Source organism: Crinia signifera, chromosome 7 (genome assembly GCF_055691185.1).
Source record: "Crinia signifera chromosome 7, ASM5569118v1, whole genome shotgun sequence".
NCBI lineage: Eukaryota > Metazoa > Chordata > Amphibia > Anura > Myobatrachidae > Crinia > Crinia signifera.
Genome location: NC_139223.1, coordinates 128,847,676 through 128,869,588, shown reverse-complemented (window position 1 = coordinate 128,869,588; position 21,913 = coordinate 128,847,676). Strand labels below are relative to the sequence as shown.

Below are 21,913 nucleotides of genomic sequence, written 5' to 3'. Positions count from 1 at the left end.
TTCTGGTTACCCCATCTCCTCTATCCCCCTCTGCCATTCTAAACCCCAACCATGACTCCAAACTTACCTGGTTCCTGCAAAAATGCTGATGTAATGCAGAGCTCTGGAGAACTTCCACAATGTTAAGCTTATGGTCTCATTCTACAGCTCTACCCTCTCCCTCACTCCAGTCACACATCTCTTCTCAGTCCCCCAGTCCACGCTGCCTCTTTGATACACCTCTTTCGCCCCAACCCCTCCATTCCTCCCTCACTTCTTCTCCTCCAAAATTAAAATGATCCAACATGAAATCTCCTCCCATTTTCCCTTGGCAGACTTTAATTATTGTATGCGTGCCAACTACTATCTCTTAGTCTACCATTATGTTATGCCCTAGCTACTACTGCTGCTGTTACTTACAGTACTTACTTACTTCCATCCCCATGGAATGCTATGCCTGTATGCTAGATCTCCATTGCCTGCACACCCTGCCAGCAGTAGCCTATGCAGTGCGCTCCAGATGGCTGCCTCAGGTTGTTCCACTATTGTCAAGTGGATTTACTACACGCGGATCTATTCATACATGTACATGATAATACTACACGTGTCAGTCCTACTATATGTGCCATGGGTCTGTGTATGGCTTATCCCCCCACAGTGTAACCTTTGTAGTCCGTCCAATATGGCTGCCGTGCCTGGAATGATTGGAGATGAGATGTAAAAAATAAAAATGCACAGATCTGACGGTTATGTTGGGACACTACTCCTAGCGTTAGAGCACTGCAACTAGAACACATAACAGCAATGTGTTCACAGATGAAATGTTGGCCAAAAGAATAATGTGTGCCATCCGTAAACGCTGCACCATGCAGTGGTCGTATGGCAGACGGCAATTTCTAACATGACAAGATTAATTTAGCAGCATGGCATTGTTATCGATATCTCCTGAATGACTGTGCAGCATAGGTAACCAGAAGATATTACTAATGACCCAAGGGAGTGAGCAATCTCCAGCACACACTGAACGATCCAGTGATTTGTCATTCCGATTAGTCTGTAATTGTCCCAATGTCGTTCAGGGGAGTACCAGGCCTAAGACAAGTACAATGAATACAGGAAGGTGGCTGTAAAACATCTTGAATAATAATAATAATAATTATTATTATTATTATTAGCTGAGCATTGGAAAAGCAGAAGATAGAACACACAGAGACGTATGGAGCTGGTGATGTAGGAATAATGAGAGGGCAGAGAAATGAGCTTTCCCTCTTCTCACAATTTAGTGAATAATTTAGTCAAATAAGAATAAAGGGGCCTACACATGGGGAGATGTGCTTAACGTTCTGAACGATACTAGATCCTTTAGAACGCTCAGCAAGATTATTCAGTACACAGCAATGTGTCAGCGCTGTGTGCTGAGTGATCTGTCAGGCCAGTAGACTCTGAGGAGAACACTTGCCGCGACCAATGAATATCCAGCATGCTGAATATTAATCATCGGGTGATATCGGCGTGCGGGGCAGTGCATAGCTATCATTATGGCCCCTACACATGGAGCGATGTACGGGCATTTTCTATGCATTCAGGTGAGATCACTTAGAAAATGCCCCTAAATTGCTACCTGTGTAAGCCCCATAAGGTTCTGATTCTGTGTCGCAGCTACAAAGTACATCCATTGCTGCAAGGACTGATACGCCCACTTGCAGTGTCCATAGACTCGGAATATTGACACACCATCGGTCACACTATAGAAACTTGCATCAGCGCCATGACACATGCTATTGTGGTGGTTGAGCATTTCTCTATATGCAAACGCTTCAGCAAGAAGCAGGCAAAACTCCCATAAAATGCCCATAAGAAGGATAATCTCTGTGCATCCACTAAGCCAGCTCCCTATCATCACCTGGGAACACCTACTACATTTTCAACACATTTCTAAAAGCCATGTGACTCCTATGCCTCAATTGCCACGCACTCTCTGGACAATTGCACAGCGCAACATAGATGCATGCGCAGAAGAAAAAAATTAAATCACTGCGTCTGACACCAGCAGTACGCGCTTCTCAGTATCAGACCCATCTGTTTTATCAGGTACATCAAAAAGTTCCACTGATGTTTACAAAGCAGATGAAGACAAAAGTCAGGCTAGCACGTCAAGGGCACATACCCGGAGAGTCTTCTTGTGGTGGCTGGATGGGAGCGGTTCACCCAGCGCTGTCTGTTCTTTCACTGCATCTACTCCCACCGGCACATTAGTGTAGGAACCTCGGAAGTAGGGATTGCTGTGCCACTTGGAACGCAGAACCCCCCTCAGTTCTGTTACCGGCCAGCCAGTAAATTGCTTCAACAAACTGAGAAAAACAGAGAATGATCACTTACAGTAACTAAGTGGTAGGTGCCGTCTAAATTAAATAGAAAAAGAGCATTGTTTATTCAGCAGCCGCTAATGTGGAAAATGTGAATCACTGTTGCTGAATTGAAGAGAGGACAATTGTATTACAGCAGGACTATTAATAGCCCATTGGTGATTCCCTTGCTCCCTAGATAAGGGCTGAAGACATTTAAATAGCTGCAAATAGTTAGGATATAACTTGAGGCTTTTAACAGATATCCAGCTAAGTGCCTCAGAGATAGGCAGGAGCCAACCAGGGGAATTTCTGATAGGAAGTACATTAGGTACTGTATGTATAAGAGCTAAGTGGTTGCTTATAAAACTATTTTTTCATCAGTTGGGTCAGACGACAGGAAGTAGTTCTCAGTAACACGAGATGTGTGTATATATATATATATATATATATATATATATATATATATATGTATATAGAAGCAAATATGACGGCCTAACAATGTATTGGGAATAAGTGACATCACCAAGATAACAGTCAAATATAAAACGAATAGGCTGCGTTCTCATGGCTGCTTCCACTGCATGTACCTTATATTCTACATACCACTGGCTAATATCAGTAGCAGTCTATGCAGATAAATACAATATTCCTTTAGCATTAGTTAAAAGGCAGTCTGTCTACAGTTCTGAAACTAGGATTTTCGTCATCTGAGGCAAAGTTTTGCTTCATCTCCATCCTGCCTGCACATATGGGTATCACATCCAGCACCCAGGGCATGCGACCCCCTACATACACCATACATACGTTTTTACTTTATTTGTTTACTCTAGTGTTTATCTATATATTTCCTAACTAGTCCCTTATTACTGGAGCCACCCCTTTAGTATGTAGGCCATTCTGAAGTTTCTGTTAGGATCTGTCTACAATGGCCACTTTGCTCATGTGCAGGATGGCACAGCTACTGTATGCCACTTATTACAATGCTGTCTCCATCTTCCATCCCCTCTGTTCTGTACATACTAAGGGCCTGATTCTGGTTGACTTGCTTAGCAGCGTAAATTCGATGCTTAGCGAGCCAACTAATGCTGGCCACCGGCCAAGCGAATGCCACGGTCCCCCGTCCCCCCACCATGTGCACCGCTGCTGCACATACATTCCTAGCGCATTGTGAATGGATGTTTTGCATAAATATCCATTCGCAAGGGAGCACATGGGGGCGTCCGCACAATGACCCTGCACATGTCCATATGTGAATATGCGCAGAGCGCAAACATCGGTCCCCGATGCGAATATGCCGGGGACTGATCAGATCAGAATCACCCCCTACATTTCTCTGTGATCCTTTCTTCATTAGCCACTCAAGCAATGGCACAGTTTACTATAAAAGCCAAACAGAGAGCAGAGGAGAGGGGGTGAGAGGAGGGGCCCCCACATTTTATGTTGTCCACGGCCCCCACAGACCTTAATCTGGCCCCGCTACACACAGAGCAATATAGGGGCATTTTCTGAGCGATGTACTTAAATCGCGCCAAAAATAGGCTGACATTGCTACGTCACGCATATAGGCCCCATTACACTGGGGCACAGTAGTGAGACACATGGCTGCCAAATGTAATAGTGTGTTCAGAAAGTGAGAGATTTTTTGAGAATGTTTCCATTTTTTTAAAGCGGCAATCCATTACATGATAAAATCTACCTGTTTTTTCAGTGTAATTCATTGCCGCTTTTAAAAAATGGGAAAAAAACACTCCCAAAATGTCTCACTTTCTGATTCTCACATCCTATTACATTTGGCCCATGGCGTTCCTGGAAGGCGACTATTAGGATGCATGGAGATGTACCATCTTACGGGTGTGGTATAGAGGGCACTCAGGGCCTGATGCTGTATATACTGTATTTGCTGCCTAGTAAGCAGGTAAACGCTGCCCTGCTGAATGCACGCCCCCTCCCAAGCATGCAGCCACAAGGAAGAAAAATCATTCGATGATCGCTCAACATCGACTGATTTCTCTACTAGAACCCCAAACATTGGCCGAAGTAGCAAATGTCCCACACTGAGTTGGTCTGAATCCCCTCAGTCTGTTCATTGAACTGGTTGTGACTTCAGATGCTAAATCCATCATACTGGAGGCCATATTCTGATTCAATGGTTGCATCAAAAGATGTACCAATCGGGTGTCTCAGTCCTTGCACATTGAGTCGCACAGTTGTACATAACTGGAAGGACTAATAGAATTAGCATAAGGTCGCACCTCTTCCCAACGGTAGGCGGTCACTGAGTAGACACTGTCTAGGTTGACAGTCACTAGGTCAACCACTAATGGTCGACAGTGACTAGGTTGACACCTTGAAATGGTCCACATACCCAAGGTCAACATTGGCAAAATGTTGACACAAGTTTATTGTCGATATAGTCATGGTCGACATGAAAAAGGTCAACATTAGTTTCATACTTTACTATCCAAGTGGGCATAGGGCAGGAATATAATAGCGCCCAAAACTTGGCGATCTCAGCTCGCCACGTGAGTGGATGCGTTACACTTAGACACACAAAACATGAAAAACTCACATTGATCGTATTCATGTCGACAATGTTTATGTTGACCGCAAGCTTGTGTCGACCTATTGTCAATGTCGACTTTCGGTATGTTAACCATTTTAAGGTGTCGATCTAGTCACTGTCGACCATTAGTGGTCGGGGGGGGGGGGTGTCAGTCCCGGGCCCCAAAATTTCTGACGCCAGCCCTGTGCACATGTTACATCTAAATCTCTCTGCCCATGTTGCATCATGGTTTGGTCCATTTGAGAAAGAATTTGCCTTTGCTAGTGAACCAGAATAAGGGCCATAGGACGTAAATGTGAACAGAGCACTAGCTCATGACTCATTCATGTATTGTGTATGGAATTGTAAGGATTTCGTTGTCCATTGTCAAAAACTGTGGGGTCTCATTTTAAAAAACTATTGATTGTTGTTGGTTGTTGTCAATATTATTATCAAATATTGATTTTTGGAAAAAAAAATTCCTTTGCTTTTTTTGTGGTGCGGACCTCAAAGGGTTAAGCTAATTAATGCTGCATGGTGGAGATAAGGCCTGTTCTGCTGAGTAAAGTGCTCATTGTTCTATGTGCAAGACTGAAGAGTGTCTGCAAACAAATGTTGTAATAGCTGATTTGCACACATCCTTCAATCCACAGGCAAATGTGCACCCGGCTTGATGGCTATGTTCTAATAAATGACCTAGGGCCTAATTCAGAGTGAGGCTCAGTAAATGCGATTTGCAGGCAGAGAGAGGGGTGGCAGGGCTAGAGTAGGCAGATGCAAGCAATGGGCATACAGGCACAGCAAAATTACAGTAAGGGCAATAAAGATATGTAATGCTAGTAAAGTGACTGTCAAAAGGTCACTGGTTGGGGCTGGGTGCTATGAAGCTGGTGCATATCTCCCAACTGGAGTGGTTCTAAATACCGACACCGGAATCCCGAGAAGGGGGGGACGTGGACCGTTCACCTGCCTATTCATCTGGATATTACCCCTGCGGGATTCCCCATCTTTGAACCAATCCAGGATTGCACCTCCATACATTGGTGCACTGACTGAGGATTCCTTGTGGCTATCTATCCCCTCATTTGTTTGGAACGCCTCCAGCGGTCATCTTGGCACATCGCAAGTACAATCGTACCGCAGAGGGAACATTTCGGATAACATCTACCCACATCAAGTGGGACATCCACAGTGACTCCCTGCCCCATCTGGGCTCATTTGGATTACAATTGGACTCCATTCAGGGAATTCTGACTGTCCAGAGCAGGTTTACTCCACCCATACTTACTCAGGTGCCAATGCTATATCAAATTATTGTTTTTAATGTGTTTTTATGTTATAATTAAATGTTTTTTTATTGAAATACTTACTCACATCATTAATTGAGCGCTGCATGTTGTTGTTTCTCCATTCCAGGAATGGAGGGATCGCAGTAGGTATCGGAGATATCTGCTGCAGGTCCTCTGTCATACATCAAGGTGATACTAAATGTTTGCGGTTACCCCATTTTTTCTTTCTTTCAGGGAATAAGGCGCAAATATTTAATGATAAACAGGCTCCCGGATGAGGTGCCCGGCATAAAGCATTGTCTACTAGCTTTCTGGTAATTATGTAGCCTAATAATGACTTTATTTGAGGCAAAGTACTTAACTTAACCTTTATTAATCAGTAGACACTAGCAGTTCTTTCTAAAGCAATATTTAAGAGAGTAGTGTTCGTTTAGTAAACATTATGCAGAATTAGCTCTCACCTGACACACGCATCTCCCACTTCGCTTTCTGAGATAGTCTCCATGTGCTCTGCAGCCAGTCCTGTAATCCAGCCACAGAGGGTTCTTCTATGCATTGGAACACAGTCAAAGCCTCCAATCTTCTTGTACCACTCTGAACGCCAAGAATATCCTTTACGTCCATCAGAATAACCCTCTGAGCTTTCAGGGCCCTGTTTCCATACTAACTGTATTCCTGCACAGTCATCTGGCCAAAAGGGTTCAGAGAACTCCAAAAAGATCTTGCCCACTGTGCCGAATCCCAGCCGCTCAATGGCTTCCATCTTTCCACATGGCAGCGGGGGGTCAAATAATGAGGAGGCTTGTTCCTTCAAGTAGCCAAGTGACACAGTGACAATCACATGATCTGCTGGAAAAACCTCCCCATCTTCACAAAGCACTTTGACGGGATGTTCATATGTATTGGCAACTGGTTTCAGAAAGCCTTCCCATTGGATGCATCGAACCGCCTTACGGAAGTGAAGTGAATTTGAAGGTAATTGGTCTATCAAGACACTTAGCAGAGCTTGGTAACCTTTACTACCCAAACAGTTAAAAAAAGGTCCCTCTAGGGTAGTGTACAAGCCAAGTTGACTCAAGGAGAATTCATACATGGAGTTACAAGCCTCATCAATGCACTCAGTGCGCTTACACCATTCATAGACACCTTCAAAACCTTCAGCCTTAGAAAGGTTGGATAAGGCAAACTCATGGTCTAGATATTCTCCAACTGACCAATATTCACATTCTGACTTAAAGTCCTGCTCGGTGATCTGAGACATCAGCCTCCCAAAAAAAGAAGTTACCTGTTCTACCTGGGCCGAGGGCAGCAGCTTCCCTTGCTCAGTGAAGAAGTAATCCTGGGGGGTCACAGATACCGGCTGGCAAGACATCATGTTGAAGCCATTATCCGCTAGCAGTCCTTCCTCCTTGGCCATTTGGTAAAGTGGATTATCTTTTTGCCCATGGATCCAGGTGGCACCCAACTCGAGGGCAGCAGAATCCAAAGATTGAATGGTGAAAACTCTACCACCTGCACGATCTAAAGCTTCCAGGATAATCAGGTCCTTCACTCCATGTTTCACCAAAGTGGAGGCTGCACCAAGTCCTGCAAAGCCAGCACCAATTATAACCACTCGCGGTGAGTGGCTGGCATGGTGTTTTGAGTCCATGGTAGTTAAAAGCGGATCGAGATAACCTAGGATCATAAAAATAAGAATTAGTTTGAGTGCTCTCAATTCTCCACAGTAAAGACACTAGTTCATAAAGCATAGTGGCTTATGTATTAACATCCATTAGTTATATATGTAATTTCCACTGTAAGAAACTATGCAGAGTATACAGTTGTAAAGTCAATGTGGATATTGTATAGGGAAAGTTAGTCATGTCTACAAAGATATATACAAATTTACATACACACACTTAAAGATAAATATACAGTAAAATAATAAAAACCATAATCAGATACTAAAGTTAAATGATTGAGCTTTTTAAACTATGTGGTTTGAACTAAGTTATCTATATATTTATATATATACACAAGGGTGGATCAATAAGTACCTGTGTTTGAAGACAGGTGGCGTTGCTGAGGAAAGTTGGTATTAGTACCGTGTACTACCATCTTTCAAACAACGCCATACCTTATTTCAGATTGATTCATAGGTTACTTTTTTTTCCACCACAACAATGCACCAGCTCCCTCATCCGGAATTGTTGAGGCCAAATTGCATGAATTGCGCTATGAATTGTTGCCTCCTCACCTCTATGAGGTGATGTAATGACAGTGACCACTAGAGGCCACTAAATGGACCAAATTACTTCTTTGTGTGCTAAAAGATGTCATAACAGAAAGTGAAAGCAATTTTTGCAGGGACACTGGTCTGTTTCAAACGTTTTGAATATGGAGAGAGAGAGCTGTGAAGACAGAGATTGGAGGTAAGAGAAGATAGGGACTGAGGGGTGGCGGAGAGTTTGTGGGCTAAAAATGGTCACACCTCAAAGTAAAAACTAACACAGCTCAAAGTAAAAATACATTGCAGAGCAGTCATTTTGATGGCAGTTTATCTATTAGAACATAATTGCAATGGATTTATTATTTTTGCCAATAAAACCTTCCACTGAGTATTTCTGTTTCATGTTTGTACATTGATATCACAGCTTACTGTTGATTAACAAAGCAATCTTCAATAGGTTCTTCCACTGATTAATTAACCTTTGAACACGGCTGTTGCGACGTATGCACTTGTTGGAGATAAGGTCATTTTTTTAACGAATCTGTTTCTTACTCGTTTAGAGTCAATGCATTTACCTACAAATGTGACCGTGTTCCACACAATTGCTTATTGTTAGAATGTTATAAAGATCAGCTACACAAACTATTATCTCTCCATATAACGCAATCAGGACCTTATCCAGGTCCGTTCGTGGTAGGCGTTCGTTCACACATGCACCGATGTTGGACGTATGCGCAACCGCAATCCTGCGCATGTGCATACGCCGGGTGCACGCACCCAACATTGCGCGGTGGAGGGGGGCGTGGGGCGGCTGGCCAGGGTACTCGCCCATGGGAATGTCCTGAGTTTCATGGGCGTTCCCATGAAAACGCTGCGTGTTCCCATGGGCGTCAGGAGCGGGCAGCTGACATCACCGGATGTCAGCTGCCCACCCATTACCTCACAAACGTGCTCGCATATCTGAGTGACCTTAGAGTCACTTTTGATATGCGTGCAAACAATATATTCCCACGATGCTAGGTTTGATGAGCTGCATGCAAACCTGAAAATATCGCAAGTGACATCATGTATGCTAATAAAGGATGGAACAGTGACCATTCTGTCCTTCATTAACATCGCTTGACCAGTATATTGGAGCAATATGTCTGTGAGGGACATCACTACTGATCGGCCAGTGTGTATGTAGAACATGTTGCCCAATCCATCTGCAGATCAATTGATCTGCAGATATATTTATACTTGTGTACCCAGCCTGATGCTGGGTGCACACCAGAACGATGCAGATTGTGAGTGGGTTGTAAGATGATCGTACGACCCCCTCACGATCTGTTGGAGCTGACAATCTGCATACGATCTGATTCCGATCCGATCGCGACCTGTACCCACTTGAATGGTTGTTTTTAGATCCTACCTGCTGCTGGTAGGATCTCAAAAATGATCAAAATGACCCTCGGGGCTGCGCATCGAATGGGAAACGTATCGGAAATGGCCAAAAACATGCCCAATTTACATACAATCGGTCGAGATTGTATCTAATACCAAACACGTTCTTCAATTTATTGGTATAGCACCCATGTAGTAGTAGTACGTTTATTTATAAGGCGCCGCAAAGTGTCCGCAGCGCCGTACATAGCAAACAAAAAACAAATGACAAGGTAACGTACAGGGTGTGTTGAAAAATACAGTATAAATAGGGGTATAGCTGGTAGAAATAAAATCAGCATCAGTTCAGAAGTAGGTGTCAAAATTGTCGAGGAGACTGAAGATGAAGTAGAGGAAGGGAAAAACAGGACAGGAGGACAGGTGAGGTAAAGAGGTAGGGTGAGTACGTGAGGCAGGAGGACCCTACTCATAAGAGTTAACATACTAAAAATAGGTGGGTGGACGAACGAAAAACAACAGGATAAGTAGGAACGGAGGGGAACAGAGGCAGGAAAGGAGGATCAAAAGAGGTTAGGAGGAGGGATAGGCTAGTCGAAAAAAGTGGGTTTTGAGGGAGCGCTTGAAGGAGGTAAGGGAATCAGAAAGCCTGATGGGTGGCGGGAGGTTGTTCCAGTGCAGGGTGGGCAGCGCGAGAGAAGTCTTGGACACAGGAGTGGGAGGAGGTGATTAGGTGAGAGGTCAGTCGGCGGTCAGCGATTGAGCGAAGAGGACGGGAGGCAGTGTGATTAGAGATCAGTGAAGAGAGGTAAGGAGCGGTGGAGGAGGAGAGAGCCTTGTAGGTGGTGTTGAGGAGTTTAAAGAGAATTCGGAAAGGAATGGGGAGCCAGTGAAGAGATAGACAGAGGGGGGAGGCGGAGGTAGAGCGGCGGGAGAGGAAGATGAGCCTAGCAGCAGCGTTAAGAATGGTTTGGAGAGGTGCGAGGCGGGTGAGAGGTAGCCCAGTGAGAAGGATGTTGCAGTAGTCAAGGCGGGAGATGACAAGAGAGTGAATGAGAATTTCGGTCGCGTCAGTGGAGAGGAATGGTCTGATGCGTGAGATGTTGCGTAGGTGATAGCTGCTTTGTTTTCAGCATATGGTATATTTGTCTAAATCTTGATACTTGAGATTGTATCTAAATCGGGTCATTTTGAGCCAAATCGTTCTGGTGTGTACCCTGCATTAATTATGGATTTTAAAATCAATACAGCCACAATTGCACTTGATTGTAAATATTCTTATCAGCATATGCACAGAAAAGTATGTTTACATACCTCCCAACATGACCCTCGCCAGGAGCTACACAATGCTCTATTCCTGGAATTCCCCCTTAATTTATGATTACCATCACCTGTGTGGAGTCACCTTTCTTATCAATTAACCTGTTTAAAACAGGTGATGGCAGTCATACATTAAGAGGGAAGTCCCGAAACAGAGCATTGTGTCCCTCCTGGAATGGGTCATGTTGGAACGTATGTGTTTGACAGCCCTGAGAAACATCCAATGTGCATAAATCACCACTGACTGCAAGTACAGCATTCCACTCACCGGAAGCACAGATATCTCCACGGCAGCGTGCAAGCACTGAGACCCCTGAGAACCAGCTCTTGTGTTTATAGATTCCAAACAGAGCCCTGGTCTGAGAAATCTTGGACCATCCGCGTTGCCTACACAATATCACGCTTTCCTCCAATTAGCTCTGTGAAGTACTGTATTAGCTCTGTGACATGTACTGTACCTTTGCCCTGCTCAGTCAGATGAGGTTGGTCACAGTACATGCTCAGTTTTTTTTCTGTGGCCGTAGATATAAATATTAATATGAAACTCACTTCTGTTACCCGGAGACCTTTGGGTCTGTCTTTTTTGATTAAACCAAAAAAAAAAAAGTACAAATAAATCCTTTTAATGCAATGTACTGTGTGTTCTTTCAAAAACCTTCTCTACCACTACAGGTCTTGACTTATACCCCTTTTACACCGCCGAAAAATCCGGGTCAGCGGCGGGTCAGACCCGGATCCTCGGCGGTGTAAATGGGGGGTATCCGTGTCCATTTACACGGGTCCTCTACCCAGGTCCTGACCTGGGTAGAACCCGGATGGGACCCGTGTAAATGGCGGTGTAAATGGTCCCGCTGCGGGTCCACAGCGTGCAGCGCTGGGGAAGCTGTCCCCAGGTGCTGCGGGAGTAGGGGGGTCCCTGCGGCTACTGAGGGGAGATGGGGTACCTGTCAGCGGCCAGCCTGACACGGCGCTGACACTGCTGTATCTCCCCCCGGCGGCCGGTCCTTGCGGCGGATGGACAGTCAGCGTCGGCGGTCCCTCTGGCGCAGAGGAAATAGTACCATTTCCCCTGCGCCAGAGGGACCGCCGACAATGACTGTCCATCCGCCGCAAGGACCGGCCGCCGGGGGGATATACAGCAGCGGCAGCGCCGACAATCATAGTGTCAGGCTGACAGGTACCCCCTCTCCCCTCAGCAGCCGCAGGGACCCCCCTCCTCCTCACAGCACCTGGGGACAGCTTCCCCCTCAGCACCCGGGGACAGCTTCCCCCCTCTACCCTCACAGCACCCGGGGACAGCTTCCCCCCTCTACCCCCTCCAAGCTATATAGATAGATCTAGATCTATCTAGATCTATCTATCTAGATCTATCTATCTAGATCTATCTAGATCTATCTATCTATCTATCTAGATCTATCTATCTAGACCTATCTAGACCTATCTATCTAGATCTATCTAGACCTATCTATCTAGATCTATCTAGACCTATCTATCTAGATCTATCTAGACCTATCTATCTAGACCTATCTAGACCTATCTATCTAGACCTATCTAGATCTATCTATCTAGATCTATCTAGATCTATCTATCTATCTAGATCTATCTAGATCTATCTAGATCTATCTAGATCTATCTAGATATATCTATTTATCTATCTATCTAGATCTATCTAGATCTATCTATCTAGATCTATCTATCTAGATCTATCTATCTATCTAGATCTATCTATCTATCTATATCTATCTAGATCTATCTAGATCTATCTATCTATCTAGATCTATCTATCTATCTAGATCTATCTAGATCTATCTATCTATCTATCTAGATCTATCTATCTATCTATCTAGATCTATCTATCTATCTAGATCTATCTATCTAGATCTATCTAGATCTATCTATCTAGATCTATCTATCTATCTATCTAGATCTATCTATCTAGATCTATCTAGATCTATCTATCTATCTAGATCTATCTATCTATCTATCTATCTATCTAGATCTATCTATCTATCTATCTAGATCTATCTATCTATCTAGATCTATCTATCTATCTATCTATCTAGATCTATCTATCTATCTAGATCTATCTATCTAGATCTATCTATCTAGATCTATCTATCTAGATCTATCTATCTAGATCTATCTATCTGGCGCAGAGGAAATAGTACTATTTCCCCTGCGCCAGAGGGACCGCCGACACTGACTGTCCATCCGCCGCAAGGACCGGCCGCCGGGGGGATATACAGCAGCAGCAGCGCCGGCAATCATAGTGTCAGGCTGACAGGTACCCCCTCTCCCCTCAGCAGCCGCAGGGACCCCCCTCCTCCTCACAGCACCTGGGGACAGCTTCCCCCCCTCTACCCTCACAGCACCCGGGGACAGCTTCCCCCCTCTACCCCCTCCAAGCTATATAGATAGATCTATATCTATCTATATCTATCTAGATCTATCTATCTAGATCTATCTATCTAGATCTATCTATCTAGATCTATCTATCTATCTAGACCTATCTATCTAGACCTATCTATCTAGACCTATCTATCTAGACCTATCTAGACCTATCTATCTAGACCTATCTAGATCTATCTATCTAGACCTATCTAGATCTATCTCTCTAGACCTATCTAGATCTATCTATCTATCTAGATCTATCTATCTATCTAGATCTATCTATATCTATCTATCTATCTAGATCTATCTATCTATCTAGATCTATCTATCTATCTAGATCTATCTATCTATCTAGATCTATCTATCTATCTATCTAGATCTATCTATCTATATCTATCTATCTATCTATCTAGATCTATCTATCTATCTATCTATCTAGATCTATCTATCTATCTATCTAGATCTATCTATCTATATCTATCTATCTATCTATCTAGATCTATCTATCTATCTATCTAGATCTATCTATCTATCTAGATCTATCTATCTAGATCTATCTATCTAGATCTATCTAGATCTATCTATCTATCTAGATCTATCTATCTATCTAGATCTATCTATCTATCTAGATCTATCTATCTATCTAGATCTATCTAGATCTATCTATCTAGATCTATCTAGATCTAAAGGGTTTTTGGGGGAATTCTGCACACATTAAATATATATTAATGCCCTATATCCAGTGGGCAGGATTCCACTGTGTATTTGTTCACACCAGTGGAGGTGCTATCCCAAACAGTTTATGTAACGAAACAGTAAGAGAGAAAAAAAGGGGTTTGTATGGATGCACTCTCTGTAGACAGTCTAAGGAAAATATGGAGGGTATTCCTTTTTAATTTTCTTTAAAAAAAGTGGGGGCTCCTTTTATCTTTATTAGAAAATTGGATAAGGAGATCACCACTAGTAGCGAAATGAGAGGTTAAAATGGTTATTTTCACATTTAATCAACATACATGGTGTGTTTATAAAGAGAGGAAAAAATGGTGATTTAAAGAATTTTAAAAATGTAGGCAGATACGACTGTCAGTGTTAGTTTTGCAATATTATCGGGGGTATATTCCCCGTTCGGGTCCTTATGTGCAAAATATGATCTGTACCAATCAGAAAACCTTATTTTGGTCGCTATTAATATTTAACAGTTGGTACCTCACTTAAGCCTGATACACTGCATTGATATGTTTTCGAAACACTATTTTAATACTCGTCTTCGGGGGTAATTCCCCACTTCTCTCCCCTGTATTTTATTTATGGAGATTAGGGGTAGATTCCCCTTTTTTTTTTATACACAGAGTCTCTCACTGAAGAATGGTTTATCAGAATGCCTGATGTGTTTTTATATCTCTAGGCATGTATAGGGATTATGGGTGATTGGGGGTAAATTCCAAGAAAATTCAAAGAAAATTAAAAAGGAATACCCTCCATATTTTCCTTAGACTGTCTACAGAGAGTGCATCCATACAAACCCCTTTTTTTCTCTCTTACTGTTTCTATCTAGATCTATCTAGATCTATCTATCTAGATCTATCTATCTATCTATCTAGATCTATCTATCTATCTATCTAGATCTATCTATCTATCTATCTATCTATCTATCTATCTAGATCTATCTAGATCTATCTATCTAGATCTATCTATCTAGATCTATCTATCTAGATCTATCTATCTAGATCTATCTATCTATATCTATCTATCTATCTATCTATCTAGATCTATCTATCTATCTAGATCTATCTATCTATCTAGATCTATCTATCTATCTAGATCTATCTATCTATCTAGATCTATTTATCTAGATCTATCTATCTATCTAGATCTATCTAGATCTATCTATCTATCTAGATCTATCTATCTATCTAGATCTATCTAGATCTATCTATCTAGATCTATCTAGATCTATCTAGATTTATCTATCTAGATTTATCTATCTAGATTTATCTATCTAGATTTATCTATCTAGATCTATCTATCTAGATCTATCTATCTAGATCTATCTATCTATCTAGATCTATCTATCTATCTAGATCTATCTATCTATCTAGATCTATCTATCTATCTAGATCTATCTATCTATCTAGATCTATCTATCTATCTATCTATCTAGATCTATCTATCTATCTATCTAGATCTATCTATCTATCTAGATCTATCTATCTATCTAGATCTATCTATCTAGATCTATCTAGATCTATCTATCTATCTAGATCTATCTAGATCTATCTAGATCTATCTATCTATCTAGATCTATCTATCTATCTAGATCTATCTAGATCTATCTATCTAGATCTATCTATCTATCTAGATCTATCTAGATCTATCTAGATCTATCTATATATATCTATCTATCTAGATCTATCTATCTATCTAGATCTATCTATCTATCTAGATCTATCTATCTATCTAGATCTATCTATCTATCTAGATCTATCTATCTAGATCTATCTATCTATCTAGATCTATCTATATATATCTATCTATCTAGATCTATCTATCTATCTAGATCTATCTATCTATCTAGATCTATCTATCTATCTAGATCTATCTATCTATCTAGATCTATCTATCTATCTAGATCTATCTATCTAGATCTATCTATCTATCTAGATCTATCTATCTATCTAGATCTATCTATCTAGATCTATCTATCTAGATCTATCTATCTAGATCTATCTAGATCTATCTATCTAGATCTATCTAGATCTATCTATCTAGATCTATCTAGATCTATCTATCTAGATCTATCTAGATCTATCTATCTAGATCTATCTATCTAGATCTATCTATCTATCTAGATCTATCTAGATCTATCTATCTATCTAGATCTATCTAGATCTATCTATATATCTATCTAGATCTATCTATCTATCTATCTAGATCTATCTATCTATCTATCTAGATCTATCTATATCTATCTATCTAGATCTATCTAGATCTATCTATCTAGATCTATCTAGATCTATCTATCTAGATCTATCTAGATCTATCTATCTAGATCTATCTAGATCTATCTATCTAGATCTATCTAGATCTATCTATCTAGATCTATCTAGATCTATCTATCTAGATCTATCTAGATCTATCTATCTAGATCTATCTATCTATCTAGATCTATCTATCTATCTATCTAGATCTATCTATCTATCTATCTAGATCTATCTATCTATCTATCTAGATCTATCTATCTATCTATCTAGATCTATCTATATCTATCTATCTAGATCTATCTAGATCTATCTATCTAGATCTATCTATCTAGATCTATCTAGATCTATCTATCTAGATCTATCTAGATCTATCTATCTAGATCTATCTAGATCTATCTATCTAGATCTATCTATCTATCTAGATCTATCTATCTATCTAGATCTATCTATCTATCTATCTAGATCTATCTATCTATCTAGATCTATCTATCTAGATCTATCTATCTAGATCTATCTATCTATCTAGATCTATCTATCTTTCTAGATCTATCTATCTATCTAGATCTATCTATCTATCTAGATCTATCTATCTATCTAGATCTATCTATCTATCTAGATCTATCTATATATCTATCTAGATCTATCTATATATCTATCTAGATCTATCTATATCTATCTATCTATCTAGATCTATCCATCTAGATCTATCTATCTATCTAGATCTATCTATTTATCTATCTATCTAGATAAATCTATCTAGATCTATCTATCTATCTAGATCTATCTATCTATCTAGATCTATCTATCTATCTAGATCTATCTATATATCTATCTAGATCTATCTATCTATCTAGATCTATCTATCTATCTAGATCTATCTATCTATCTAGATCTATCTATCTATCTAGATCTATCTATCTATCTAGATCTATCTATCTAGATCTATCTAGATCTATCTATCTAGATCTATCTATCTATCTATCTAGATCTATCTATCTATCTATCTAGATCTATCTATCTATCTATCTAGATCTATCTATCTATCTAGATCTATCTATCTAGATCTATCTATCTATCTAGATCTATCTATCTATCTATCTAGATCTATCTAGATAAATCTATCTAGATCTATCTAGATCTATCTATCTATCTATCTAGATCTATCTATCTATCTATCTATCTATCTATCTAGATCTATCTAGATCTATCTATCTAGATCTATCTATCTAGATCTATCTATCTAAATCTATCTATCTATCTAGATCTATCTATCTAGATCTATCTATCTATCTATCTAGATCTATCTATCTATCTAGATCTATCTATCTATCTAGATCTATCTATCTATCTAGATCTATCTATCTAGATCTATCTATTTATCTATCTATCTAGATCTATCTATCTAGATCTATCTATCTAGATCTATCTATCTAGATCTATCTATCTATCTAGATCTATCTATCTAGATCTATCTATCTAGATCTATCTATCTAGATCTATCTATCTAGATCTATCTATCTAGATCTATCTATCTAGATCTATCTATCTAGATCCATCTATCTAGATCTATCTATCTAGATCTATCTATCTAGATCTATCTAGATCTATCTATCTAGATCTATCTATCTAGATCTATCTAGATCTATCTATCTAGATCTATCTAGATCTATCTAGATCTATCTATCTATCTAGATCTAATCTATCTATCTAGATCTATCTATCTAGATCTATCTATCTATATCTATCTATCTAGATCTATCTATCTATCTATCTATATCTATCTATCTAGATCTATCTATCTATCTAGATCTATCTATCTATCTAGATCTATCTATCTATCTAGATCTATCTATCTATATCTATCTATCTATCTATCTAGATCTATCTATCTATCTAGATCTATCTATCTAGATCTATCTAGATCTATCTATCTAGATCTATCTAGATCTATCTATTTATCTATCTATCTAGATCTATCTATCTAGATCTATCTATCTAGATCTATCTATCTAGATCTATCTATCTAGATCTATCTATCTAGATCTATCTATCTAGATCTATCTAGATCTATCTATCTAGATCTATCTAGATCTATCTATCTAGATCTATCTAGATCTATCTATGTAGATCTATCTATATCTATCTATCTATCTATCTATATCTATCTATCTATCTATATATAAGAAAACTGTGTATCCACTAGGGCACAAATATGGCAGCACTCCGTTGTAAAGATGAAAAACACTTCTAATTTATTAGGCTTCAGGCCATCAGCATAGCAGGTAGAAACAGCATTTAAGAATAGTGGGACACTTTGTATTCAGTCCGGAGGAAGGCACAGGTTGCCGAAACGGATTCGTTGACTGCCACAACTGCCATACAGCTACATACAGTCGGAATATGGATGGGTGAATACAAAGTGTCCCACTATTCTTAAATGCTGTTTCTACCTGCTATGCTGATGGCCTGAAGCCTAATAAATTAGAAGTGTTTGTCATCTTTACAACGGAGTGCTGCCATATTTGTGCCCTAGTGGATACACAGTTTTCTTGTCTATGCTACCTTGGACTGGCACCCACAGCTACAGCTACAGTATAGTGTGCGACTTCCATATGTTTAATATATATATATATATATATATATCCAAACCAAAAGTGTTATATAGCGCTCTGTATATTAGTCAGGATATTTCCTGTCTTTCCTTTACAATATCAGATGGACCATAAACAATTTTAAAGTAGAAAACATTTATTTAAAACATTTAAAACAGAAACCTCATAATGTCTTATGGAAGGTTTTTCTAATACAGGTGTAATCCTTGGTTTATGGATCACAATAGTAGTCAATGGTTACCCAACGCGTTTCGTCTCTTTATGAGACTTCATCAGGGGTGAAAATAGTATTGTAGTAGATCTTCTTAGGTCTCTAATCAATAGTTTTGTACAGTTGTAGTGGTGGATGGTCCGGTTATAGACTCAAATAGTTTACTTATTAAGTCCTTTAATACCAATAAATTTGTTGATTAGTAGTGTAAGTTCGAGCTTTTTGGCTGTAGTGGAATTGAACCCAATTATCTTTAGTTTGAAAAATGGTCTTTGGGCAATAAACGGTGCCCAATATGGGATTTGTAGGACTTTTATTATAAACTTCGGGTATTATAACACCGTTAATTGAGATGATTAGCTCTAAATCGATGGTCGGTTTTTAAATATTGAAGTATGGTCCCCTTATGATATAATCAGGGATAAACTCCAATTTCCAAATTGCAAATTAGATTATCTTTAATATGAACAAAAATCTTTGGGCAATGGGCAGTGCCCGATTTGGAATTTGTAGAACTTCTAATAGAATGGTTCGGGTATTTATATACCGTAAAGTGAAATAATAAGCTTTAAATCGATGGTAGATTTTTTAGTATTGAAGTGTAGTCCCCTTATAATATAATCAGGGATAAACTCCAATATCCAAAATGCGATCTCCTTGAAGAACACAGGAGTATGGATGTGGTCTATAATAAAGGGATAAAGACCTTTCTGGCTCCTAGAGGTGTGTGCTCTCCTGTGTCCAAACACCACACAGGAGAGCACATCGATTTAAAGCTTATTATTTCACTTTACGGTATATAAATACCCGAAGTTTATAATAAAAGTCCTACAAATCCCATATTGGGCACCGTTTATTGCCCAAAGACCATTTTTCAAACTAAAGATAATTGGGTTCAATTCCACTACAGCCAAAAAGCTCGAACTTACACTACTAATCAACAAATTTATTGGTATTAAAAGGACTTAATAAGTAAACTATTTGAGTCTATAACCGGACCATCCACCACTACAACTGTACAAAACTATTGATTAGAGACCTAAGAAGATCTACTACAATACTATTTTCACCCCTGATGAAGTCTCATAAAGAGACGAAACGCGTTGGGTAACCATTGACTACTATTGTGATCCATAAACCAAGGAATACACCTGTATTAGAAAAACCTTCCATAAGACATTATGAGGTTTCTGTTTTAAATGTTTTAAATAAATGTTGTTTTCTACTTTAAAATTGTTTATGGTCCATCTGATATTGTAAAGGAAAGACAGGAAATATCCTGACTAATATACAGGGCGCTATATAACACTTTTGGTTTGGATATTGGCTTTTCGATCTCTCTAGTAGGGGATCAAGTGTTATCAAGCGACCGACACAGCATAGCGCAAATTCTGGAGATATTGTACATTATATATATATATATATATATAACTGGGACGTAGACTTCGCCTGAAGGAACACTTTGGCTGTCAACCCTCTCCCCAGACGACTTTGCCTTCCCTGCACAAACCCAGCACCTTCGACCCCACATCTGCCAATTTGGGCATTAAAAGCTTTCTACAGCACATGGACCAACAAATCGCCACAGTGCATTCGAACAAATCTACTACACCTTCCAACCTTAGCATGAATGAAAAACTCGCACTGAAATCCCTCAGTGCCCGCACTGATGTGATCATCAGATCTGCGGATAAAGGGGGTGCCATAGTCGTACAGGACCTGAAAGCCTACAAGGATGACTTATACAGACAACTGGCTGACGAGAGAACGTATCGCAGGCTTCCTGGGGATCCCACCAGCTCGTTCAAAAAGGCTCTGGACAGCTTCCTCAATGATGCAGTGCTATCTAACTTCATCCCTGATTCCATAAGATCCGTCTTAACCACTGACTTTCCGAAAACCCCCATCCTATATTCACTGCCTAAAATCCACAAGGATCCAGTTAACCCTCCGGGCAGACCCATCATTGCTGCCCGTGACTCTTTGTACTACACTGTGGCGCAGTTTCTGGATCTGTTTCTGCAGCCCATTGTACAGAACCAACGGACATATCTCAAAGACACCACTGCCCTCCTGCTACACCTGCGGGACTTCTCTTCCGTCAACAAAAAACATTTGTTATGCACTATTGACGTAGTGTCTTTGTACACCAGTATTCCCCATGCCAGGGGTTTGGAAGCCGTGAGACGTGCGGTACAGAACAGTGGCATCTACTCAGGCCCTGACTGCACCTGCTTTACAGCTCTTCTTGATTTGGCCCTGATGAACAATTATTTCATTTTTGACAACAAATTCTATCTGCAGCACTCGGGGGTGGCAATGGGGTCTTGTGTGGCCCCCAGCCTGGCAAATATCTTCATGTTCGAGACAGAAAACGATCTTTTCTTCACGGAACCTGCCGACTCAGCAAGAATTAAATTCTATTACCGGTACATTGATGACATCATCCTGCTGTGGGATGACACAGAAACCAGCTTTATTTCCATGATGGACCGCATCAATACAGCCGACAGTGACATCAAATTCACCTACAATTCCAGCTTCAACAGCATTGACTTTTTGGATGTCCACATTGAGCAAACGGATGACTTACAACTCATCACCACTGTACACCATAAAGTCACAGACAGGAACACAGCGCTTCTGGG

General features: G+C 40.2%; 1 protein-coding gene across 3 annotated transcripts in view; it reads right to left on the bottom strand.

Moving 5' to 3' along the window:
• LOC146020572 (peroxisomal N(1)-acetyl-spermine/spermidine oxidase-like) overlaps positions 1–21,913 on the bottom strand; it is a 62,554-nt gene that overhangs the window by 5,290 nt on the left and 35,351 nt on the right. For all 3 annotated transcript variants that reach the window (XM_083153797.1, XM_083153798.1, XM_083153796.1), the window contains exons 4-5: positions 6,620–7,835; positions 2,147–2,330 (exon numbers count right to left, since the gene is read on the bottom strand). In XM_083153797.1, the coding sequence (XP_083009923.1) occupies positions 2,147–2,330; positions 6,620–7,835 (1,400 nt within the window). The remainder of the gene's footprint in view (positions 1–2,146; positions 2,331–6,619; positions 7,836–21,913) is intronic.